The sequence below is a fragment of the Anser brachyrhynchus genome (genome assembly GCF_964034855.1).
Source record: "Anser brachyrhynchus genome assembly, chromosome: Z".
Lineage (NCBI taxonomy): Eukaryota > Metazoa > Chordata > Aves > Anseriformes > Anatidae > Anser > Anser brachyrhynchus.
Genome location: NC_137697.1, coordinates 35,841,034 through 35,868,649, shown reverse-complemented (window position 1 = coordinate 35,868,649; position 27,616 = coordinate 35,841,034). Strand labels below are relative to the sequence as shown.

The following is a 27,616-nucleotide window of genomic DNA, read 5'->3' as shown; positions in this document are numbered from 1 at the left end:
ATTTTTTTTTTTATTATTTTTTGATCGTGGGGAGGTTTACTCAACACCTTGCTTGATGGCTCACGATGGGTCCCACCTGTCTCAAAGGGGGAAATGGATTCTAGCCTGGGAGATGGCAGGGCTCATCAAGAGAGCTTTAAACTAGATATGAAAAGGGATGGGAGGGAAACGAGGCTTTACAGACATGAGCCTGGGGGAGCAGTCCCAGGGTTGGGGGTGAGGGCAATGGTGCAACTGACGTGCATCTTCACCAATGCACGCAACATGTGCAACAAACAGGAGGAGCTGGAAGACATTTTGTGGCAGGCAAACTATGACAGTCGCCATCACTGAAACATGGTGGGGCCACTCTCAAAACTGGAGTGCTACAATGGATGTCTACAAGCTCATCAGAAGGGACAGGCAACTAAGGAGTGGCGGTGACGTGGTTAGAAGTGTTTTGATGTTGTTGAGCTCAGGTTTGTGAATGATAAGGTAGAGTCCTTGTGGATAAGGATCAAGGGGTAGGCCAACAAGGTGGACATCCTGGTGGGGGTCTGTTACAGACTGCCAAACTAGAATGAAGAGATGGATGAGGCATTCCATAAGCAACTGGCAGAAGTAGCTTGATTACTAGCGCTTGTTCTCATGGGGGACTTTAACTTCCTGAACATATGCTGGAAATACAATACAGTCCTGAGGAAGCAGTCCAGGAGGTTCCTGGAGTGCGTGGAAGACAGCTTCCTGACTCAGCTGGTTAGTGAGCCTACCAGAGGAGTTGCCCTGCTAGACCTGTTGTTCATAAGCTGTGAAGGACTGGTGGGAGATGTGGTGGTAGGGACTTGTCTTGGGCAGAGTGACCATGACATGGTAGAGTTCTCTATCCTTGGTGAAGTCAGGAGGGGCATCAGTAAAACTGCTACCTTGGAGTTCCGGAGGGCAGACTTTGAATTGTTCATTTGCTGATAGGAAGGGTCCTTTGGGAGCCAGTCCTGAAGACCGGAGGGATTGAGGAAGGCTGGACACTCCTCAAGAAGGAAGTCTTAAAGTTGTAGGAGCAGGGTGTCCCTGTGTGCCATAAAATAAGCCTGTAGGGAAGAAGACCAGCATGGCTGAAGAGGGAACTTTTGCTGAGCACCCAGGAGAAAAAGAGTTTATGTCCGGTGGAAGAAGGGGCAGGCAACTCAGGGAGAGTACAAGGACATATACAGGTACATGACTACTGAGGATAAGGAAAAAGCTGAGGTTCTTAATGCCTTCTTTACATCTGTCTGTAACAGTCAGACCACCGTATCTGAGGGTACTCATCCTCCTGACCTAGAAGTCTGGGACAGGGAACAGAAGAAACCCCACACAGTTCCAGTGGAAACAGAGGCCTGCTGCTCCACCTGGACTGTCACAAGTCCATGGGGCCAGATAGGATCCACCTGAGGGTGCTGAGGGAGTTGGTGGATGTGATTGCTGGGCCACTTTCCAGCATCTATCAGCAATCATGGTCATCCAGAGAGGTCCCAGATGACTGGAGACTTACTAATTTGATGTTCATTCATAAGAATGGTCTTAAGAAAGACCCAGGGAACTACAGGCCTGTCAGACTGACCTTGGTGCCAGGAAAGGTGATGGAACAGGTCATCTTGAATGCAATCCCACAATGGACAACTGGGGGATCAGGCCTAGTCAGCATGGGTTCATGAAAGGCAAGTCCTGCCTGACCAACCTCATCTCCTTCTTAAGTTGCCTCCTTCCATGACGGGGTGACCCACTTGGTGGATGAGGGAAAGCCTCTTGATGTAGTCTACCTAGACTTCAGCAAGGCCTTTGACACGGCCTCCCATTGTATTCTCCTGGAGAAGCTGGTACAGTCTCTGCTGGGTTAAAGTCTTGGTCTTGGACATGTACAGTCTTTGCTGGGTTAAAAACTGTCTGGACAGCCAGGCCCAGGGAGTGGGGATGAATGGAGTGAAATCCATCTGGCAACTGGTCACTAGTGGTGTTCCCTAGGGATTGGTGTTAGGGCCCATCCTCTTTAATATCTTTATTGATGACTTGGATGAGGAAATTGAGTGCACCCTCAGTAAGTTTGCAGACGACACCAATTTGGGAGAAGTGTTGATCTGCCAGAGGGTAGGAAGGCCATACAGAAGGACCTGGACAGGATGGGCCAATGGGATGAGGTTCAACATGGCTAAGCATCTGGTCCTGCACTTTGGCCACAACAACCCCATGCAATGCTACAGGACTGGGGGAGAGTGGCTCAAAAGCAGTGCAGAGGAAAAGGATCTGGGGGTGTTGATGGATGCTTGCCTGAACGTGAGCCAGAAGTGTGCCCAAGCGTCCAAGAAGGCCAATGGCATCCTGGCTTGTATCAGGAACAGTGTAGCCAGCAGGACAAGGGAGGTGATCGTCCCCTTGTATTCTGCTCTGGTGAGGCCACACCTTGAGTACTGTGTTCAGCTGGGCCCCTCAGTACAAGAAAGACATCAAGGCCCTGGAGTGTGTCCAGAGAAGGGCTACAAAGCTGGTGAAGGGCCCGGAACACAAGTTTTATGAGGAGCGGCTGAGGGAACTGGGGTTGTTTAGTCTGGAGAAGAGAAGGCTCAGGGGAGACCTTACTGCTCCCTACAACTACCTGAAAGGAAGTTGTGGGGAGGGAGGGGTCAGCCTCTTCTCACAGATAACTAGTGATAGGACTGGAAGGAATGGCCTCAAGTTGCACCAGGGGAGGTTCAGGTTGGAAATTAGGAGAAATTTCTTCTTAGAAAGAGTAGTCAGGCATTGGAAAGAGTCGCCCAAGGAAGTGGTGAAGTTGTCATCCCTGGGGGTGTTTAAGGAAAGGCTGGACATGGTGCTTTGGACATGGTTTTGTGGGTGACATTGGTAGAAGAGTGATGGTTGGACCAGATGATCTTGGAGGTCTTTTCCAACCTTAATGGTTCTATGATACTGTTGGCCTCCTTGGCCACAAGGGCAAATTGCTGACCCATGGTCAGCCTGCTGTCCACCAGGACCCCCAGGTTCCTCCCTGCATATCTGCTCCCCAGCAGGTCAGCCCCCATCCTATACTGGTGCTTGTAAGTTGTTCCTCCCTAGGTGCATGACCCTGAACTTGCTGTTGTTGAACTTCATGAGGTTCCTCTTGGCACAACTCTCCGCCTGTCAAGGTCCCTCTGAACGTCGGCACAGCCCTCTGGGGCATCAGCCACTCCTCTGAGCTTTGTATCATGAGCAAACTTGCTGGGGGTGTACCCTGTTCCATCACCCAGCTCACTGATGAGTAAGTTGATCAAGACTGGACCCAGTACTGACCCCTGGGGGACACCACTAACTATTGGCCTCCAACTAGATTTTGAACCACTGAACAAAACACTCTGAGCTTGGCCATCCAGCCAATTATCAATCCGCTTCACTGTCCGCTCAATGAGCCTGCGCTTCCTGAGATTGTCTATAAGGATGTTATGGGAGACAGTGTCAAAAGCCTTGATGAAGTCAAGGTAAACCGCATCCACTGTCATCTACACCTCATCTATCCAGCTAGCCATCCTATCATAGAAGGCTATCAGATTGGTTAAGCATTATTTCCTCTTGGTGAGTCCATGTGTACTACTCCTGATCACTTTCTTATCCTCTACATGGTTGGAGATGACCTCCAGGATGGGCTGCTCCATCACCTTTCCAGGGATGGAGGTAAAATTGACTGGCCTGTAGTTACTTTTGTTTAGCCCTGAAGTGGCCAGGCAGTTAGACTAGATGTTCTTTGAAGGTCCCTTCCAACAGTACTATTCTATCTAAACCCAGAAGTACCCTCTGCAAAGAGACTGAGGGCAGCAAGAGAAAAGTGAGTGTCCTAATGCCTCTCATACTAATGACCTTTGGCTGCCGGACTAGGAAGGAAAGGTTTCATTTTCAAGAAACAGAAGAGTTTCTTCTCAGTTTTGATGTTATGTTTAGTCATAAAAAATAGTATCCTAAAAGAGATTTTATGTGAACAGTTTGTTGCGGTGGTTTTAGCCAGCTGGGCAGCTGATCTCCAACACAGCTGCTCTCTCACTCCCCTTCCTCAAAGTGAAAGGGGGAGAAAATGTGATGAAAAGGGCTCAAGGGTTGAGATAAGGACAGAGAGATCATTCAACAATTATTGTCATGGGCAAAACAGACTCAGCATCGGGAGATAAATATAATGTATTGCCTATCACTAGCAGACTAGAAAAGTGAGAAACTAAAAATATCCAAAAACACCTTCCACCCATCCACCCTCTTCTATGTCCTCCCCCCAAGAGGCACAGGGAAATGGGGAATGGGGGCTGCGGTCAGTCCCTAATGCTTCGTCTCCACTGCTCCTGGTCAGTCCCTAATGCTTCGTCTCTACTCCTTCATGGTTACCCTCTGCCCCTGCTCCACATGGGGTCTGTCCTACGAGATGCCATCCTTCCCGAACTGATCTTGCATGTGCTTCCCACAGACAACAGTTCTTCAAAAATTGCTCCAGCATGGGTTTGTACCATGGGGTCCATCTGTCAGGAGCAAAATGCTCCAATATGGGTCCCCCACAGGCTCCCCCAAGATCCCCTGCTCCTGCATGGGCTCCTCTACACAGGCTGCAGCTCTGGCCTGGGGCTTGCTCCTGCAGGGGCTCTCCATGGGCCTCAGCCTCCTCCAGGCCACAGCCACCTGCTCCACCGGGGGCTCCTCCATGGGCTGCAGTGTGGAGATCTGCTCCATGTGGGACCCATGGGCTGCAGGGGGACAGCCTGCTCCAACAGGGGCCTCTCCACAGGCCTCAGGGGAACTGCTGCTCCGTGCCTGGAACACCTCATGCCCTCCTTCTGCACTGACCTTGGAGTCTGCGGGGCTGGTTCTCACTCCTCACTCTCCCAGCTGCTGTTGTGCAGCAGTTTTTATTTTTGTTTGGTTGGTTGGTTGGTTTTTTTGTTTGTTTTTTTCCCCCTTTCTTAAATCTGCTCTCACAGATGTGAAAACAACATCACTTATTGGCTCAGGTCTGGTCAGCAGCTGAAACTGGCCCTTATCTGACATGGGGCAGCTTCTGGACTTTTCTCATAGAGGCCACCCCTTCAGCCCCCTGCTACCAAAACCTTGCCACAAAAACCGATATATTTGTAAAAATATTAATTTTCATTACTAACTGTGCAAACTTCTTAAACTAACCAGAATCTGAACTACTGTTTGAGAAAAGAATAGACTGCATTTGTAACCAATTGCTGAAATGTACTTGATATAATCTCTCTGGCAATAACTTTTTTTTTTTTTCCTTCTTCTAATGGAAATGATAGTACTAAAGAAATAATGTACCAGACATGTACCAGCATCAGAAAACAGACAATTCACTTATCATTGGCCATCATGAAAGACGACAAACAATTAGTATATTCACCAGGTCCTAAGCTATGAATTTTAAAATCTCATGCCTAAATAAATATTCTAGTTTCTGTCATTGCTTTATGCCCAACAACTTCAACTGGGCTATGCAGGAACATCTTGGAGCTTTTCTAAACTTGACCATATGTTTTTGAACCTAAGTATCTTTGTAAGTGTCTATTTTAAGGCTTCTGCTTTCCTTTAGGTTTGCAGTAGTGGTGGTCTTTGACACTGCCGTTGGTGGTAGGTATATATGTTGCTTTATTTGTTGCAATTTGCAGACCATAATCTTGCAGAATTAAAGCATTTCTCTATTGCAAAGTAGCTTATAGATAGAAACTTTTATTATTATGTAAAACTTGACCTTGTATATGCACAAGACTAGTACCAGTACCAAAAGTCACATGCAATGAAGCATGAAGAGCAATGTCATTGCTGCTCGTGTTTTTGAAGAAATACCTATACGAGATATTTGTGGTATTATGTCAAGACTATTGTTTTACAACCACTGTACAAATATATTGAAAGCACAACAGTACCTTGTATTTTAGAAGCTAACACCATGATTTGTGGGGCATCTACAGCTACCTTTGAGGGGATGAATTGTTTACCAGAGCACACTCACAGATGTTCTAATTGAGCATGTTTTAAATGCAGAGAAGTATAAAGAAAAATATTTTAGAGTGAGATTAAAAACTTAGCTCAAGCTAAGTTTTTAATAAACTTTAAAAAAGGATTTTATGACTGGTATCGCATTTCCTTTTTCAGCTATATAGATTTAGATGTAAACAGTTTGAAAGAAATAATAATCTCACTCCAAAATATGTATGGTAAATATAGACCCAAGAGAAATAGAGAAAATTAACAGTAGCTGTCACCATGTTGTCTTAGATGTAAAAAAAAATATTATTTTACTATCAAGCATGGATTTATAATAATAATAATAATAATAATAATAATAATAATAATAATAATAATAATAATACTCATGGAAAATGTATGGTTTGCCAGAAAAACACAAGAGATGTTAATCTCCCAAGATTTTCCTTGCCCCTTGTTTGTAATTTTTGATTTATACTGACAGATGTTTACAGTTCCTCTCCTTTTCCCATCTTTCTGTTGTTTACTTGAACAGCAGTAGTACATCTTAGCTGTTTAAATGAGCTGTATTATAATCAAAGAAGGATTTTCCTGCCTCTGACAGTTATTTATCCTGCTTTCTCTATACTACTGAACTGTTCTTGTCAGGAATAATTTTTATCTCTAATTCACTTTTTTAGGAGCAACTATCTTAGAAATGGTGCGGCACAGACCTTGATTTATTGTTTCCCCTCCATATAAACAATCAGAAAATGCCTACTGGAACACTGTAATGTCTTATGTAGCTAAGAGGGACTATTAGCCAACTAAGATTCCTGATTGTAGGTTAAAGAAAAATCAAATAAAATCTCAATAAGTAAGCAAGCTTAGATTCAAGTAAGATGTGGAATATCAATAGTCACTTGATACATTTTTAAGGTATTTTCAATTAATGATCCATAGATTTCCAAAGTATAACTAGATAAGACTAGATGGAAAATGGGACTAGGAAGGTACTTTTTTGGTACTCACTGACATCAGGAAATTACAGCAAGCAATACACAAGAAATCAAACATTTCTCTCTGGTAAGTAACTAGTAGCTGTGCACACCCCAAAATCAAATGCAACTTGAAAATTCCTGGATGTTATTAGCATGGCCACATACCCTTGGTGTGTTATGGCCTCGCATTCACTCACCACCCAAATCCCCACACACAAATGTATGCTGTCCAAATGTCTAACAGCACTTTGGAACAAAAACAAATTCACATCAGTATTTTTTTATTAGATCCTTGCCTGAGGATATGCTGTGCAATATTCATAAAACAGAAGGAAACATACATGGATTCAACACCACAGAGATAGAAGGAAGAAGAGCATGTTGTTATTGTTTTAAGACAGATATATTGAAGGGACTATTATTTTATTAGTAGTGTTCTAACTGTCATGATTCTGGTGTTATTTGAACAAACTATGCCTTCTATTATTCTCTGTAGTGATACAAAGCTCTGCAGGAGACATGATGCTTTGAACAATTCCTATTTTAGATTACGTCTAGAAATTACATGTTTAAAGCTGAATTTACATGTTGAATGCAAATCTTTGTGACTGAACCATCATATCAAACTGGTGCAGCTGTACACAATTAGAACAAAATGTGGCTGCTGTTCCAAACAGCCTTTCCTTAGCACCAGTATAAATTGTTGTTGGTTTGTTTGCTAATTCATCATTTATCCCCAACATGTAGGACTATTTGTGAATTAGGAGCTGTTAGTTCAAAAGGATTTCATAAGCCTTGAAAAAAAAAAAAGAAAAAAAAAAAACAAAACCGCACCTTATACCCTATGGTAGCTCTTTGCAACAGAAGCTGCAATTTGGATCTAGATTTCTCTCTTGTCAGGGGGTCTAGTACATTGACATAAGCAATTTGCTTGTGGTTGTTGTTGTTGCTGTTTTTTTCATTTGATTGTTTGTTTTAATTTTAATCACAGTTTAGTCACATTCAGAATTTCCATGTACTCCCTGCCACACACACACACATGCACACACATAAAGGAAACTGCTTTTGTCAGTGATGTCTTTCCATTTTCTAGTCTCAGAAGATGAGATTTGCTAAGGATTCCCATTCAAACTGAGCAGGAGAGCACAATGCAGACAGAATACAAATTCACACTAGGGAAGTGGAACAGGGTTAGCGAAGTGTGCAGTTGGTGAGATTGATGTTGATACCCTTCACTGCCAAGTGAAATGCCAATAATGCTTGTATAGCATTTTGTGAGGGCAATGGGAGTATTGATTCCTGAGCAATAATAAAGAATGAAGCTGCTCTCTCAGGTATAAAAATATTGGCAACTGTTACAAAGAATTGACTCATAGAGGCCTGAGTGTTAGCCTATCTTAATACAAATAATTCAGCTTTCAGAAGGATTTCAGGAGCAGCCAGGCATGGCCCTCAGGCACATTCTCTACTATTAATTTATCTGCAGCTTTCACAATCTTCTGTGTCTATCAGCCAATTGGTCTGGTGCAGGGTTTGGGGACAAAATGGATTTCTGAAGGCTTGTTGGGAGTCAATATGAAAAGCCAGTGGGGCCATGAAATTTTAGCATGTATATATATAGGATACATTCCTTTCTCTTCCTGTTTATGAGAAAAAAAAAAAAAAAGAACATACGGTTTCCATGCACTTCATAAATACATTTAACATGCACTTGATTGGCAACTGAGATTTCTAGTCTTATATTTTATTGTTTAAAATAGTTTTACTCAGTGAAAGAAATGTGAAGATCCCAGAACATTAAGTTATTACAGGCTATAGTAAATCTTATGTATTCTTTGACAATTTAGAGTATGCTGTCTGCACTTAAGAATGAGTACTAAGTTTTCTGAAAACTTTTGAAGAATCAGCTGTTTTCTGTGGTGTTGAAAAGCAAACATTTTAAAATGACTGACCACTCTTAAAATTGAGAGCCGTGTCTATTCATTCTGTTGACTAACGGGATTCCATTCCATCCATCACTGGCCATCAAAAGCATGACTGAAATAGAAACATTGGGAGTACATATCGACACCTATAATTAAGGCAGTGATGAAACCCACACATTGGTTAGAATTAGCTGTATTTTTTAGTGACCACCTCACCTATGCTCAGTGTAATAATCCACATTCGACAGAACTGCTGCTGATATGGCAAAGCACCAGATTTCTCTCAGCAGTTATTAGATATTAAGGGGAGAAGGAGAGAATCACCTCCCTTGATCTGCTGTCCACGCTTCTTTTGATGCAGCCCAGGACACTGTTGGCCTTCTGGGATGCAAGAATGCCTTGCTGGCTCTTGCTGAGCTGCTCAGCAACTGACACCCCCAAGTCTTCTCCTCAGAGCTGCTCTCAATCCAGTCTTTGCCCAACCTACATTTGTGCATAGGATTGCCTTGACGTGGGTGTAGGACCTTGCACTTGGCCTTGTTGAACGTCATGATTTTCACACATGCCCCCCCTGTCAAGACTGCCTAGGACCCTTTGGATGGCATCCGTTCCTTCCAACATGTTGAACATGGAATCAACACATGGGATCTGCAATATCCCTGGTGGAGAACAGAAGGAAAAAAATGACCAATAACTGTGCCTACGGTACAACTATCAAGAATACCTTTGGCTAATGACATAATTAAAACCTAATATTTTGGATTGTTTATAGTTAGACAATATTTTAAAGGGCATAAGGAGGAATTGAATCAGAGCCATATGAAAGAAAGATCATTTATGAAAATTGATACAAAGAAACAATTTTAAATTTACTTATCTTCAGCAGATCCTTTTCTGTGCTTCATCCACCAAGTATGTTCATACATCAGTTACCTTTGAACACTGAAACCTTACAAGTCCACAGCAATACACAATCTTTATTTTCCTCAGTTACTTTATACACAAAGTACACTAGAATGAGAAATTCTTCTTCCAAATCTACAGTTCTTAGTTTCTTTTAGCATCAAATTACTTCTGTCATCACATTGCCTATCAGAGTCATCTCTTATCTTGGCTATCCTATATTAATTAATTATCATCTGAACTTTTTCTTATATGTCTATTCTCTATTTCTCATGCTAGATATACTGAGATTATACTATTAGATATACTAAGAAATTATACTATTAGATATACTAATCCTAGAAAATGAAAGGCTTCCACAGATTTGAAAAAAGCAGCAAGCTGAGCAAGCTGTGTGCGCTTAGAGAAGTGCCTTGTTGTTGATTGTTTTCTTAAAAAAAAAAAAAAAAAGTATTCCAGAGCCTTTGATTCAAGCTCCCAGACTGTGATGCTACAAGAAAAGTAAAAAAAATACAAAGGTAAAATGAAGATTAATATCAATATCTATTGGGGTGTTAAGCGCAGAGACTACTGCAGGAACTGTCTAGTAAAAATCCACAGTGACAGAGCTGGGGAAGACACATCACTGAATTCATATAAATGTACTGAGCTCAGCTCTTTGACTCCTGCAGGTAATTCCTGTTGGTTAGGACCGTGGAAACACCAAACATCAAAAGTGTCTCAGCTTTGCTACTGGGTCTCATGTCTTAACCTAGATACCATGTTTTTGTTCCTTTACTTGCCAAGGCCAGAATCTAGTTACTCAAGCATGACTCGGAGGGGATTTCAGTGCATTCACCAACACTATTTTCCCCCCCTTTTACCCACATTTTTCAAACATTTTGTCTAGTCAGCTTAGAAAAAAAAAAAAAGCTGTAGGAGGGAGGAAAAATTGTTCCCTGTTGTTTATATATACATATATATATATATGTGCAGTATTTCAAGTCATATGTCTAGTGACGCATTATGGTGAGGACAACTTTCCTTCCTCAATTTGTTGAATAAAACAATTGGTGATGGGCTGAAGGTATTCAAAATCCAGCTATAAATTCATTTATAAAATGAATTTAGTTATCTTGAAAGCTATTAGACTGAATGCCCTAGATACTGAACTCATTGACTTATTCACAGAATTGCTGCAGCGATATATGAAATTGTGCAGGCTTTCAGCACACCATCCCACTAGTGTGCTCCAATCCTGACCTGCTAGAATGACCTATGGGCGAAGAGATTAGTTCAGCCTTTAAGTTCATTTGGGAAAGCACTCCTTCTCTCACTTTAATCAATGGTAAAGCCTCCACAGAATTCAGGTCTTTGTCCTCTAGGAGAGAAGCTGCAACCACTGAACAACCACAGACACTAACGATCAGGAGTAAGTTTTTAAATCGCTGAATGCACATGCAGAAAAAGATGTAATCATACTCCTAGGCACACAGCTCAGGTCTTTGTGTAAGTGTCCAGGTTGCAAAGGATTACTATCTGTCTCAGTTTTCTAGATCTTCTATGTCCTTTGTTTAAATCTTGAGTTCATGATACAATTAATTTGTAACCTCTTTGAATAATGAGTTGCTTCCTCTCTCTTAGCTGCCAAAAGAATAGGAAGGACTCTGGAACCATCCTTACAGAAGCCTAAGTAGATGACATAGTTGGTCTTCCTGTCTCAACTGATGCAGTCACTCCATCATAGAAGACCACTGGATTGGTCAGGCATGAATTGCCCTTGATGAATCCGTGCTGGCTGTCCCAGATCACCTCTTTGCCCTGTATGTGCCTTAACATTCCCTCCAGGAGGATTTGTTCCATCATCTTCCCAGGCACAGAGGTGAGGCTTACTGGAGTCTGCAGCTCACTGGATTTTCCTTGCTACCTTTTTTAAAAAATGGGAGTGATGTTTCCCATTTCCCAGTCACCAGGGACTTCACCTGACTGCCATGATTTTTTCAAATATGATGGAGAGTGTCTTGGTAACCCCAGGATGCATGTCATCAGAGCCCATGGTTTAGTAGTTTTTAAGTTGCATCACGAGGTCTCGAAATTACTCTTCACTTACAGTGGGAGGGACTCTACTCTCCCAGCCCCCACCAAGAGGTTTGGAGACACAAGCGAAGTGGGAAGTCTGATCACTAGTGAAGACCAAGGCAAAGAATTTTTTAAGTACCTCTGCCTTCTCCACATCTGTCGTCAGTTCTCCGTCTTCATTTATCACAGGTGATACACTCTCCTTAGTCTTTCTTTTACAGTCAATATACCTGTAGAACCCATTGTTATTCTTTGCATCCCTCACCAAGTTTAGTTCTGTCAGTGCCCTGGCTTTCCTGATCCCATCCCTGCACACCCGGACAGCATTTCTGTACTCTTCCCAGGGCATATGGCCCTGTTTCCACTGTCTGTGCATTATCTTCTTGTGCCTAAGTTTGACCAACAGGTCCCTTGTTCAGCCATGTTGGTTTCCTACCCCCCCTGCTTGATTTATTACATATAGGAATGGAGAGCTGTTGTGCTCCAAGGAAAATATCCTTAAAGAGTTGCCAACTCTGATCAGATCTGTCCCTAGGCATCATGTCCCATGGGATCTCATCCACTAATTCTTTGAGCTGCTGGAAGTTGGCTCTTCTAAATTTCATGGTCCCGACTTTGCTCTTTGCCAGGCCCATATCCCTCAAGATCACAAACTCAACCAGTGCATGGTCACTGCAACTCAGGCTTCCTCAAATCTTAACCTCCTTAATGAGCTCTTTTGCATTGGTGAGGACCAGGTCCAGCAACGTTTTTCCTCTGGTTGGTTTGTCTAATACCTGGATGAGGAATTTGTCCCCAATGGACTCCAGGAGTCTCCTGAATTCCTTACTGCCTGCCATGTGGATTTCCCAGCAGACATCCGTGTGGTTGAAATCCCCCAGGAGAATGAGAGCCTGTGCTTCTTAGAGTTGGAGCAAGAAGGTCTCATCCACAGGCTCCCCTTGGTTGGGCGGCCAGTAGTAGACCCCAACTACAAGATGTCCTTTGTTGGTCCAGTCCTTAATTTTTACCCACAGGCTCTCAACCTGCTCTTGGCTGTTTCTTAGAGCGAACTCTTCACAATCTATCAATTTTTAACATAGAGGGCAACTCCCCCACCCTTACTTCCCTGCCTGTCTCTCCTGTAAAGCTTGTAGCCCTCTAGTCCAATGTTCCAGCTGTGTGATTTGTCCCACCACATTTCCACGATAGCAATTAGATCATAGTTTTCTAACTGCACCATGGCTTCCAACTTATTTCCCATGCTGCATGCATTGGTGTAGAGGCACTTCGGCTGGGCTATTGGCGACATCACCTTTCTAGAGAGAGTCCTTCATAATTCTTATGGGATGATTCACAGTTGTTTCCCTGCTGTTTTTTTAAAGTATTGACATTCAGAGGTTCTTTTGATTCACTTACAGGTATATTCCCTTCCCCCACTGGATCTAGTTTAAAGCCCTGCTAATGATTACGGCCAACTTGCTGCCCAAAACACTCTTGCCTCGCTTGTTCAGGTGCACCCCACCCTGTGTCAGCATGCCTGGTCTCTCAAAAGCATGCCCAAGATCATAGAACCCTAAACCCCAGCCATGTCACCATCTATGCATCCATTCATTCACCTGATCCTTACGCTGGCTCCTCCTTGGGTCTCAGTCTCCAACTGGGAGGATTGAGGAGAACACTACTTGTACTCCTGATCCCTTCAGCATCTTTCCAAGGGACATAAAGTGCCTTTTGATGTTTCTGAGTCTCTTTGTTGTGGCCTCAGTTGTCCCTACATGAAACAGCAGGAACATGTGATTGTCCTTAGTTTTGATCAAGCTCGGTAGCCTCTTTGTGACATCACGAATATAGTCCACAGGCAGGCAGCAAACCTCTCTCCAGAGATTGTCTGGGCAGCAAATGGGCACCTCAGTGCCTCTCAGAGAGGAATATGCAATCACCAACACCCTCCGTGGCTTTTTTTGTGGAACTCATTCTTAAAGAAGTGGTTTGCTGGTTTACCCTTTTGCAGTTGTCCTCTTCCTGGGTCTTGACCATTACTGTTGTTGTTGGCACACTCTCCTTTTTTTGAGCCCCAGAGCATCATATCTGTTGTGTAGGGGCACTTCAGGAGAGATTTCTAACTCTGCTCTGAGCAGAGATGAGGGTCTAGACTCCCTTGTCTTGCGAGTCCATCAGTTCTGCCGGTTTCAGGTTCGAAGCCATTTTACCAGCTTTTTCCAAGGAGTTTAAGACAGAGCTGTTGCTCAGCCTGCGCCAGCACATGATACCATGCACTGATCTCTTGCTTGGTTTCCTGGATACATCACAGCCTGACAAGCTCTTCTCACAACCTGGTATTTGCTCAGAGAGTGCATCTATCTGACCACACTATCACCCATGACACCCAATTCTGCCTTCAACCATAGGAGGACCTCCAGATATTGGAATTGCCTGCAGTCGATGGTCTGAACAGCTCTTTCAGTCCTTGGGAGTTCTGTCTACTGGGGGGTCGTGGCCCCTCCATCTGGGTTTTGATCACAGCCCAGCAGGTGCAGCAGGTGGACACCATTTTTGTCTCACTGAAAAGCCACCTCATGGTGCTTCCAGAATAGACGTTAAGAGATTGGTCTGCCTCCTGCCCTTCCTGCCTGCATGCACTGCCACACAAACTGCCACACCACGCCTGACTGATGCGCCATGCCCTGTTTGCCCATTCTGGTTGCTCTTGCTCCCCAGGGGCTGCCTTTGTATGACACAGTGGGGGTGCTCCTGGCTCCACCGAAGCCTCATGAGCCACCCTCACAAGGGCTGCCAAGACCTGGTGGCTCCCTCAACTGCCTTGAGTGGCCTCAATGCAGGAAACTGCATACCACAATCCGTCACTCCACTATAGAATTCGCCTGCCCCAGAGCTGATCGCCACATAATATATTCCACATAAGACCCACAGGTGAATTTTCAGCTTCCCCAAGACCTGTGGAGTTTTCATTGCAAGCACTAGCCTTCAAGTCTCAAGTTATTAAGCATGGTTGTAGAGGAAATCTGGAGGTGGAAACCTTGTCAATCACTGACAACAGGTCTTGCTCAACTGATAATAAAACTACTACTGCTCTCTGAGGAAGATTTCTGAAAGCATTTTGGAAAGGCAGCAAGGTGACCTTTCTTTCCAAAAACCAAAGACCCATGTGTCTGACAGCTTTGATGTATGGCTTGCTAGGATTTTGGATTTTTTGTATTTGTCATCTTCTACCTGACACTCAAGATGTCCCAAAATACTTGAAAATATAAGAGGATGAACTGACATTGTCTTATACCTCTGCATTACTTTACTCTGTGCCCTTTTACACCTAATTTAATTATTCAGACAGACATTATTTGTCTGTCTGTCTTCCTTCTCTTATCCCAAATTTAAATTACTCTTCTCCTCTCATAGAAATTTATCATTATCCTTCTGTTGAACATAGAGTACCATAGCCTGGTCCTGAACCTCTGTGTGCACTCTGCCACTCAGCTCAGCATCAGACCCCTAGTGAACAATGGATTCATTATTATTGTAATTAAGAAAGACAATTAAGGAAGTTCCTGCTACTAGCAAGCCTCACTAGCCTTACTAGCATAAGCCTTACTCGCCTAACTTCAGCTCAAAGTCAGATTTTTAGTCCTTACTGCTGATCTCACCTCTTTGCAAAGTTTTCACTGGTGTGCTCTCAGACTTTTAAAGACAAACTCATAAGCATTAATTAAAGATTCAGGCACACAGAAAGCATGAAGGAATCCAAAATTGTGCTGAATATAATAGAACTGCAGAAGACAAATAGGAACCATTTGGCTACTTTTCTGTAAACATGATAAGATTTAAGTACACATGTCAACCAGGTGGGGATACTTAAAATTCAGGTCCATAAAAAACACATTAGATTTGAGAAGAGGTTTGCAGATCTGAAATTTTGCCAAACTGCTAAAATCTGAAACAGGAAGACAGAGGAACACGCAGAACTTGACTGTACACCCACAGAAACCAGTGGGAGTCTTTCTGCACATTTCAATCAACATCAGATCAAGACATCTAGCAAGTTTCAAAACTTTAGTATGAGTTTTTCCAGTTTCACAAGTTAGGTAATACACCCAAGTGCACAAACACACCTCAATGTGATGTAGGAGGAAGTGGAAAATACTGACTTCTCATGTAATGTACATTTTTGTCATCAGAATTCATGTATTAAAAAAGAAATGTAGCTAGATGTATAAAAACTTTCTCTGTATTTCTGAAGTGCAAAAGTGAAATAATTCTAAACACTAACTTTTATCATCTTATTCACATCACTCAAAACAAACAAACAAACAAATAAAAGCCTTTAAGGATCTCAAGTAAACATGTTTACCTTTAAAATATGCATTATAACCAAATATCAGAGACAGCCTTGTGAAGCGTAAAGTACTTCAACAGTGTATAAATGCGATGTGTAGAGGACTTCATAAACATATAAAAAGATGACCCTGATTCAAAAATGTTACAGTCTAATTAGACAGTGTATACATAAGGGAGTGGGAGGAAAAAGAGTGAATTGATGAAAGAATTGAAAAGAAAGGGTAAAAGTTAAGCACACATCTTGTTAGCCTCATGACTCATAAGTGTCTGTGCATATAGACATGCATCTATTCACTAGATGAGTAGGCCAACATTTTCTTCGTCCTCTTTTCTCAAGTTGCATGCCTTCACGAGTCATTCAAAAAGAAGAGTATGAAGGGTTGTCAGACTGCTTAAGGAAGTGGGTTGAAGACAAACGGGGCCATATGGAAGAAGCTGTGAGATCACACTGGGAGAAGCATATTGAGAAAACCTTGCAAGTCCTGCTTTTGGTTTGAACAAAGAAAGATAAAAAAGTAAAAAAGTAAACAGGTAGGCAGCGTTGAATTATATAAGACCTTGAAATGAAATCAAGGTGTTTCAATCAAGATAGCAAATGAGAGGTCATTAAGTTTTGTATCTAGTAAGATAAGGGCTGCTACCTGGCAGCCCTTCCAAATCTGAGTAACGGATCATCACAACTCCACAAGTAGCTTCTTTCCTTAGCTGTATCTACACCACCAATAACTAAAATATGAGTGTGAAGTGACAACTTGAAAATTCCATGTGCTGTATTCATGCTTGTACTTTCTCTGTAATGCAAGGTTAGGAAAAGTTACTGTATTATGGATGTGAAGAACAAGGCTTTCAAACACAAATGTGGCATGGTATTTAGTTTATGCAGCAAGGGAGAAATACAGCAAGCAGCACTAGTGCAGTAGAGAAATAAATTAAAAATTAATAGCTAATAAATGTGGTAACAGCTCTTTACAATGACACACAATTGTCACACAATGACGAACAGCAATTCATTACCAAAAGGTCACTGACAGCTTATCAATATGTTGTCAGAATCATCACAGTGAAGAAAGAAAGAAAGAAAGAGAAAAAAAAGACTGTTTTATAAAGATGTCAATTACTAGTTGTCTCTTAGGTTATAAACTGTCAATTAAACAGCTAGTAAATTACTAAAAAGAGTATTCTAGAGGTTATAAACTGTCAATTAAACAGCTAGTAAATTACTAAAAAGAGTATTCTAGTGTAAATTTTAATTGGCTAGCTATTGCAGTTGTTACCAAAACAAGAAATATGACCAGGATTCAAAGGTTAGAATTGACAGGTGCAGCCTGGTTATATGGCAAGGAAAACAAGTACCTGCCTACTCGCCTCCACCCCACCCCCCCAAAAAAAAAAAAAAAAGGAAATCATTCACGTTTGTTTATATATATCTACTTGCCCCTCTTGTTTTTTTCACCTTGTGAATGAAAAAAAAAAAAAGACCTTTAAAAGCAATATATCAACTGTTCATAATCTTTCATGTAGTACAGAATATTAAAACCTAAGATAAACTTCAAAATTGTGTACTTCATACAGAATGTAAAATAAATAAATAAAATAAAATAAAATAAAATAAAATAAAATAAAATAAAATAAAATAAAATAAAATAAAATAAAATAAAATAAAATAAAATAAAATAAAATAAAATCCAAAGCACAAATTATGCTAAGGGAATAAGTGGATTTTGTCTGTGAAGCTGAAAGTCATTTGCTTTCATTTTTATGATGATATGCAACAGACAAGGACATGTAGATTTAAAATTGTACATTTCTGTGAAGACTGCATTGACTTCAACATTATATACCCTGCACGATACATAAAATCAGACTGATCCAGCATAATAACACATTCTGATCTTCAAAATTCAGAAGTTTTATAATAGCAGAAAAATAAACTAAACACCATAAAATTCTACTCTCAATTTTTGCTAATTATTATATTTAATATCTATTATACACAATATGCTCAATAGCATGATAATTAAAATTCTAGCTTCTGGTGTTATTATGGTTCCATTTGATGTATGACTATGCCAAAGTCTATCTAAATAGAACTGGCTGTAGCAAACCATGTGCATGGGAGGATGTGAATGTGCAAGCAGGAGAGAAAAGCAGCTTCAGCACAGCTTCTGTGCTTCTGAAGGAAGAGGCACATATCCAGGAACTGTAAAACAGCATGTCGAAAAAATTGTCTCAGTTTATTCCTCAGTTCATGTACCCATTCCTTGACTTTACACTTGCTTTTTTCATATTCACTCTCTGCTCTTTACACACAAATTTTGGCACAGAAGCTAAAAAGTTAACTGTAGATTGAAGAGATTGCTGCCTTAACTCCAGCCTTAATTCATATGAACTAATACAGCTATTCTCCTACTTGAAAAGTTAGGGAAATGTTTCAATATCCTGTACTACTGGGGCAAAGCGTGGAGCAGGCAGAAGAAGTAAGATCCTGATGCTGAGTTGCAGCAGTAATTTCAGTTGAACCAAGTAAAAATGTGTTCAGAATTATGTGTCAGCTATCTGTTTACTTTTTAAAAGGCAATACTTTCTAATAACTTTAGATGTGGATTTTACTAAGCAAGCAATGTATCTCTCCAGTGAAGGATAGTATGGCCAGAGGAAGTGTCTCACCTTAAACATACAATGTATTTGGATTTAAGCACTTCAGAAGAACAAGGGTGCTCCTTTTTCCAAAGCCGAAAGATTCTTCTACAGTATTCTACTCTTTCTCCTCTTGGGCCACAACATTTCTGCCAGAGTCTAGCCTCATAATTCCACATACTCACACAAACACTTGCACACCTCCAGGAATATCTCACCTTCAGCCCAAATAGCCTCATCTGGTAGTTTATTTTAAATGTAAAAACAATGATATGTAATTAGTTATCTACTCAGCAAACTTACACAGACTTAATCAAGGTAAAAAGTAGATAAGGGTACACAGAAGCTCTACACACAATCAAATCTCTTACTTGCTGGGCAGCATACTGAAAATTGTACACTGAACTTTAAATAATATTTATCAATACTACACAGGGTTAAGGAATTGTGGGAAAACTGATACATGTCATAACAAGTAATAAAACCATGCAGATTAATACCAGTTAAATAAACAAAAAGGATTCAGACCAAGGTTATGTGAATTTCTTATTATGACCAAAATGAGCCATGAAACTTAAGAGGTGTAATTATACCTCAGGGTGTCAAGGTAATTGTGGCAGTACTTGCACAGAGTCTTGGGATGGAGCAATAACAAATTGCAAAATCATAAAATCATAGAATGGCTTGGGTTGGAAGGGACATTAAAGATATCTAAATCCACCCTGCCTGCTGTAGACAAGGATGCCAAAGGAAAGGAAAGATGAAACAGATCAAAGTGCTACATGACGTGTTGCAGAAGGTGGGGCAGTTGAAATGAGAAGCACAAATCAGACTGTTGAACAATGATAATTAACTGTACTAGAATGAATTCTATTTACTGACATTCTAATTCTTCTAACACCTGATGATAATTTAAAAAAAGTCCACTTGCAGCACAGTACAGAGTAGACAGTTGTACATTTTTTAGAAGTTGTGCATGTTTCACCAGCTAAAACTTCCTAATAATAGGTGAAATATTTTCATTCCAAGCATCAGTTGCAAATGAATCAAGTAGATATTGAAAGGAGACCATCAACCATTTTGCAAATAACATCTGATAAATATGGAAGAGCAAGGAGCCTGACTGTTAAGAAGCGCTTAAATGAGAGTTGTTAAACTTCAGAATGTTATGAAGAATGTCATGTCTGAAATGAGACATTTATTACAAGCACATAATATATTAATATCCCACCTAACCAGCACAGAGGCAGCTTTTGGTTTCAAACTTTAGTGGATGTCTGATAACTACCAGAGGATCTATAAAGAGCATCCCCACATTATTTTGCAAGCCTAAGTGGATCTTCTGATGAATAAAACCTTTCTAGAAAGGAGTTTAAATGTGGCAGGGGAAAGAACAAGCCAAAACCAAACTAATGCACTATATTCTTTTTGAAAAAAAAAAAAATCAAGAATGAAAGCTTGAAGTAGGTTTCTTGCTAATGTTGTAAATATTCTGTAGGTGAAATTAAGGGTCTTTTTATTATTAATTTACACGTATTTTAACTATAAGGTATTTTAAGATATGCTTCTTAGAAAAATCTGTCCTATTTATTAAATCATAATATCCATAGCAGAATAAAGTACTGTAGGCACACAAAGGTTGACTCTCTTTAGAAGCTGCATAAACTGCCTTGTGATAGTGTCTTATTCTCTGAATCTGCTTACAGATTCAATAATTCTCCTTAATCTGCCTCATTTTGAAGAGTAAAAATCAATGAGAAAGACAAAGAAGACAGGAAAATCCTGCATACAGGAGCAAAATATTTCTGGGTTGACAGTATGGTAATTTTTATGCTATTCAGATTCAAAGGTATTCAGAAAAATTGCAATGGTACAACAAAAAGATATGTGATAAGGAAATGGTTCTGAGCTCTTTTGGTGCATTGGAGATACTGTTGAGGATTCTGCCTAAATGATATCTTAATCAAGGTCAATACAGGTAACCTATAGCACATTTGTAGAAATGGTTTTGTCTGAAAAACACATCCAAAGCCACCCTCCTTAAACAATATTGGAAAATATTTAAATACATTAGAACACTTGCGTGTCTTTGGCTCTAATGACTGCAGCTTTTGAAACAGGCTCAAGCCTTTCAAGGTACCAACAAAGTGACAATCTTTCACAACAGTATGAAAGAAATAAAAGGACAGATGTGAATCTTCTTCAAATGAGAGAACTTCAGCACTGCTAAATATACTTGCATGTGTATTTTCTCACAAAGAGCTGAAGAAATCACTCACTTATAAAGTCTTTAAGAAAAGTCAGGGATACTCAACTATTTTATTTGAAATAGAAATAGTGTGAGAGATCCAGGCTTTCTTCAGGAAGTGCAATTTACCTATGCGCATCAGATGGAAAAATTACCATAAAGAGAAGAGATCCTGTTCTGTAAAGGAAATTAACCACTACTAAAAAAAAAAAAAAAAAAATATTTCCTCTCTTTGTGAGCCTTGGAGATCTTCTTAATGTGGAAGAAAAAAATGGATGCATACAGAACAACAAAAGAATACCCCAACCTTGTGTTTACTGAACTTTGTTTTTGAGGGAAAAATAAAACAAAACAAAACAACAACAAAATTTTGCTGAATGGAATTCATCTGTTGAACCAATGCTCATAATAGAGATTAAAATTGTATACATTTTTATTCTCAGTGTTGGCTGGCACAACTGCAATGCATCCACTGTAGGTTGCTGCACAGATGGTGGCTCTTCCTAAGCCAAAACAGGATGGATAATGTGTAAAGTCACAGAATAAAAATGGAAAGTTCTACAGAACAGGCAGACCAATAAGAAGTTGGTCAAATCGATTCTTCATCTTAAGTCCATGAAGTCAGACCATTGTGGGGAACTGAATCTTATCAACTCTACCAAAAAAAAAAAAAAAACTACTTTTCCAAGGTAATACAGTTTTCAGAAATATGGAGAAAAAAAAAAAAAAAAAGCAAGGACAGAAGATAGAGAGTTATAGAGTATGTGTCAACTAAAAACAGCAATTATTTTAAAATAAAAATATTTCTAAGAGCTTAAACAACTAGTGATTCCCCTTAGTAAGAACTTCTTGAAATCAGAAACAACACTTACCAGAACATATCTTAAGACTTAAACAGAAGAAAAACAGGATGGAGAAAAAATCGAAAATGAGACCAAGTATCAACACAAATGTGCAAAGGAAAAGCATATCAAATATTACCTACTGTACAAGTGATGAATGCCAAAATAAAGCTTTCATTTATAAACCATATTCTTGAAAATAATTTCAAATTTTGAGGTTATTTGGTTCAATTTTTCAAAAATACCTCTCAAAACAATACTTTTCTTACCTCTGCTTTCATGCAAATGAAAAACACTTCTCAAAACAAAGTAAGGTTTAATATGTTACCATCCTCCTGATCAATGCTATGAAAGCATTGTCAGAACACTCCTGTCACTAATGTTTAAAGCCCTGAACTTCACTTATGCTAGCTGTGCACCAATAAATACACCACAAGCAAGAAAAAAAATCATTCTTGGAACCTGAGAGAAATGTGGAGTGGCACAATTGTATTTAAAGTTTTAGTACAGTCATTTGTAATGGTGTATGAAGATAAGCTTTAGAATCCTTATGAACCAGGTGGTTAGGAATACTGTTTCAAAAACTTTTAATCAATCTTTGGTGAGTTAGTATTACTAAAATACTTAAGCAGAAAAGTTGAAATTTCATTTGATGTGACAGATTCATTTCCTAGCATTGGCAACCACTGAGTTTAGGCATAGTTCACACATTAGTATACGTCCACATGACTATATATAGCTAATATAGCTAAGGAAAACTCTGTGTTAAGGTTTCTGACTGCAGGATATTAATCAATAGACCGCTAGCAACTGAACAAATATTTGGATCCCAGATTCCAAGTATTTGCCACCCACCTGTATTTCAGGATTTATAGACTTGAAAGAACGTCATTCCAAATTTAGGTCAACTTCAATATCTATAATATGATTTAGATAAACTTAGATTTTATTTTCTTAACCTTTTAATATTGTTTCACTCTAGATGAAGGTGACTACTGTCCCTTTGCTTAGCTGTAGATAGTGATCTAACTGCTTAACTGGAAGTACCAGAGTTTTTTAATATATAGCAACCGGACACAGTCTATTTCCACAAGGGAGGATCTACGTTTACCTGTCTAAGGAGAAATAACAGAAAATAGGACTTGCTGAAAAATATTTAAACAAACATAACAGTAGCAGAAATAATAACAATAACAGAAGATGACATGAATTAATGACTGAAGAAAAGATACAGAAATATTTGTCACATGAAAAAGTTCCATGACTCATTACAGAAGGAATGATTGGAAGGACTAATTAAAATAAAGATGCCAAAATATACTTCTAGGGAAACTACACAGTAATTCACACTACTTTCATCTGTTTTGAAAACCTTTGAGATACTGACCATATTATAACATCAGTATTGTATTGGCATACCGCTGGATCTCTAAATACCCTCCGAAAGGAAACTGAAACAATTTGAGGAATACATATATATATATATATATTTTTTTTTTTCTTTGAAGTCTGTATTGACCATCAATAAGTGGATGGACTTATTACTTATAGTAATAAGGACTACTTATAGTAGTCCTTTTTTTTGCAGAGTGGAATGTATTCTGTCATATATTTCAAAACTAAAAGATCATCTTGTTAAAATGCGAGCTCCCTCCCTAATAAATATTAGTACTTTGATATCCATCCACCCATTTTTTGGACCCAGTAGTACTTCAGAGACATCTTGACTTCTACTTAGCCTAAGATTTGTTTAGCTTACAAGATCTGTCTGGACAAAGCCCAGCAACATCATGGCTGCAAAATAAACATCATGGCTGCAAAGTAGTCAAATTTTAGGATCTCAAGGAAAATTAATAATTTTTAAATTCATTTCAGAAGCCTAAAATATTTCATTTAAAATTGACATATATTTTCTCCAAACTAATAAAAAATTTCTATTTTTTTTTCATTCAGTGATGTTCCTTCCTTGACAAGGCCACATTTATTAAATCATTAACTAAACAGTAGAAGTGTGCAGTAAACTGTTTTTATATGGTTGTTATTTGATGGTCTCCACCCTAATATCCATCCTGTTAATGATCAGAGAATACCCTCACTAATTTGCGTCTTGTACTGATTTTGATAGTGCCATTTGGAGTGCAATAATTCCACATATATTTCTCAACAAATAAGAAAACTTATTCAACCACCATTTTACTGCTAGTGGGATGAGCAAGAGTAGAGGATGACATACTGCAATGTACAGAAACGGTATGCCTTTCTTAAAAATAGTCCAACGGACAGTACAACTGCTTAGAAATTTTGTTGTGAATAGATGTATCATTTATTATAAAAAACAAAACAGGACAAAGAAACAAAAACTATACACTTATGCTTTTTACACATGATTGTACAGAAAGTGTCCTTCACTAAGTGATGGAATATATCTACGGATAAATTGGAATGAAATATGTATATATATATGCATACATATACATGCACAGCCACCACAAAGGGACAGAAGCTGTAGTACAGCCTCCTGTTTCACACAGTCTGATTTTTCAGATCTTCACTTGGTAAATTTAATTTTAATCTATACATTGTTTTTATTAATTAAAAAAAGAAAAGAAAGAAAAGAAAAGAAAAGAAAAGAAAAGAAAAGAAAAGAAAAGAAAAGAAAAGAAAAGAAAAGAAAAGAAAAGAAAAGAAAAGAAAAGAAAAGAAAAGAAAAGAAAAGAAAAGAAAAGAAAAGAAAAGAAAAGAAAAGAAAAGAAAAGAAAAGAAAAGAAAAGAAAAGAAAAGAAAAGAAAAGAAAAGAAAAGAAAAGAAAAGAAAAGAAAAGAAAAGAAAAGAAAAGAAAAGAAAAGAAAAGAAAAGAAAAGAAAAGAAAAGAAAAGAAAAGAAAAGAAAAGAAAAGAAAAGAAAAGAAAAGAAAAGAAAAGAAAAGAAAAGAAAAGAAAAGAAAAGAAAAGAAAAGAAAAGAAAAGAAAAGAAAAGAAAAGAAAAGAAAAGAAAAGAAAAGAAAAGAAAAGAAAAGAAAAGAAAAGAAAAGAAAAGAAAAGAAAAAAATAAGCTTTTTCATGGGCTTTATCATTCATAGTTGTATTCATACAGATGCAAGTTAGAGAAAAGAAAAAAAATCAATCATGTCAAGGAAACATGAGACTGACAAGAGAGAATTACTGTAGGGGTGGGGCTGAGAGTTGTTTTTTTTTCTTAATGGCAGAATTACCTTGCTCCTCTAGACACTGACAGAACTTGAGAAATTGCAATCTGGTAATTGGCAAAAACCTGTCATTTCAAACCCAAAAGAATGCTAAATGCCTTTGTTTCACACTAGAGGTCACCCCCGGTAAGAAAATATAATTGTAGCATCTTTTATTTTCTTCCTGTAGATGTTCCAATATTGAAAATCTGTTCTTTCTAGTGTAGAAGTGTTGGTGTTTTTTGTTTGTTTTTGTTTTTTTGTTTTTTTGAGAGGCTGGAATGCTAAACATCATTTCAGTCAAGCAAAAAGAAACTTCATTAAACTGGATTTGCCTTTTGCTATCATATAGAAACTGTTGTTTACTCACCATATTGACACAGCCTTTGTTAAAGAAACCATGCTCTTGATTTTAGGGATTGTCTGTAAATAAACAATCTGATTATATTTCAACTGAAAAAAAATACCTATCATGACTTTTTTTTTAAAAAAACGTTATTGATAAAGGTCAGCATTGACAGGTGAACACTGCAGTATACATGTACACAAAATATCTGACATTTATTTGCATTTGATTAAAAGAAGTAGAATGTATAGAATACTTGAAGTGAGTACACCTCAATTATTAGTCTTCATAATTTCTTTTGAATTTCAACAAAATGCTTGTATACATCACTGTAAGTCATAAGCTTAAATATTTAGGTGGATTTGCGGAAAAAAAAAAAAAAACAAAAAACAAAAAACACAACTTTACACAGATATAATGATTATTTGCATGTGTATGACTGCATATATAATCTTCAGTTTCGAAGTAAGATTTCATAAATGAGTGTTTGAAAATAGAGAGAAAAAGGTTAGAATTTTTTTATTTATTGGAAACAAGTTTGTAATAAATGTAATTATGAAATGTTTTTAGTTCTTTCATTACTCCATAAAAATGCCACGTATTCATTAAGGAAAACATAAATTGCTTTAAAACTTTTAGTTACCAGAGCTTAAAGTGTTCACTTATCTGTGTTCACTTCATTCTTCCATTTTTCAGCAGGGCAATTTTATTCTTAGGAGAGATACTACTAAGTTTTATACAAAAAGTCTGACTGCAGTAAATAAAAAAGAACTGACAGGATCAGGCCACTTCACCAGCTTTTGGTTACTATGATTCTGAATAGCCTGAAATGATAAATGTGCCAAAGCACGTTGGATAGTCAGTGAACCATAATAGCTACCTTTTCCCTGACGATTCTAGAAAATGATCCATCTGGCTTGACTGGATTTTCCAGCTTCATTTGGATAGGATGTTCATTGTTGAAAATGGATAATGTATGCCACCTTCAAAATGCTGTGAGACAAAATTTTGCATCACATAGTCATGCAGTTCTGTTGTACAGATAGGGATCTACAACAAGCCTTGGGGAACAGAGGGCAAAGTGAAAAACACAACAGAAAACAATAAACAGTAGTTTCATATACAGTTACTATTGTAACATACATACAGCCATGTACAGACTTACATTTCTCAGCCTAAGAGTTCTTGTAATGCCTGTAGACTCTTGTTTGCCTTTAATATACAGAAATTTCTATAATTTAATGAAGAATAAAATAAGTAAATTTATTTTGCTCTTTAATAAAGACAGGAGTGTGGCAAAGTGGTGTCAGTTCTTCTTACCAAATTTTTCTAGTTCATTCCAGACAAAATCATTATATAAATCTAGTATGATAAGGAACAAACACTTCTGTTTTATCTTGTAGGAGTTCAGGGAAAATTTTCCTTTGGAAAGAAAATTTGTTTAGGCAAAGACATAAAAACTCAAAGTGGAATTACAAAGTTTGTAAGTCTGAGGAGTCTTACTAAGCTTATTTTAGATTGGCATGGAGTTTAGTTTTAAGTATTTTTTGAATGACAGATTCACTTTCATTTACGCATAATGTACTTATGTACGGCGGTGTACTTATGTATGTACATACTTATGTATGGTGGTGTTTAAAGAAAGGTTGGATGTAGTACGTGGGGACATGGTTTAGTGGGTGATATTGGCGGTAGGATGATGGCTGGACCAGATGATCTTGGAGGTCTTTTCCAACCTTAATGATTCTATGATTCTTCCCCTCTACTCTGCTCTTGTAAGACCCCACCTGGAGTTCATTTCTGGTGCCCCCAGTACAAGAAGAATTATTAGAAAGAGTCCAGAGGAGGACCACGAAGATGATCAAGGGACAGGAGCACATCTCCTGTGAAGAGAGGCTGAGGAAGTTGGGGTTGTTCAGCCTGGAGAAAAGAAGGCTCCAGGGAGACCTTGTAGCAGCCTTCCAGTACCTAAAGGTTGCCCACAGGAAATCTGTAGAGGAACGCTTTTTTCAGGGGGTGGAGTGATAGGACAAGGAGGAATGACTTTGAACTAAAAGAGGGTAGATTTAGATTGAACATTAGGAAGAAGCGCTTTACTATGAGGGTTGTGAGGCACTGGAATAGGTTGCCCAGAGAAGTTGTGGATGCTCCATCCCTGAAAGTGTTCAAGACCAGATTGAATGGGGCTTTGAGCAACCTGGTCTAG

The 27,616-nt window shown here is 39.0% G+C and overlaps 1 protein-coding gene across 1 annotated transcript in view; it reads right to left on the bottom strand.

Annotated features, from left to right (window-relative positions):
* The window catches only part of LOC308185289 (uncharacterized protein), a 77,622-nt gene that overhangs the window by 23,049 nt on the left and 26,957 nt on the right, over nucleotides 1-27,616 (bottom strand). The window contains exons 1-3 of the mRNA XM_080573206.1: nucleotides 26,576-27,616; nucleotides 26,291-26,403; nucleotides 25,435-25,487 (exon numbers count right to left, since the gene is read on the bottom strand). The exon at nucleotides 26,576-27,616 is cut by the window's right edge and continues 26,957 nt beyond it. Coding sequence (XP_080429332.1) covers nucleotides 25,435-25,487; nucleotides 26,291-26,350 — 113 coding nt within the window. The 5' untranslated portion in view covers nucleotides 26,351-26,403; nucleotides 26,576-27,616. The remainder of the gene's footprint in view (nucleotides 1-25,434; nucleotides 25,488-26,290; nucleotides 26,404-26,575) is intronic.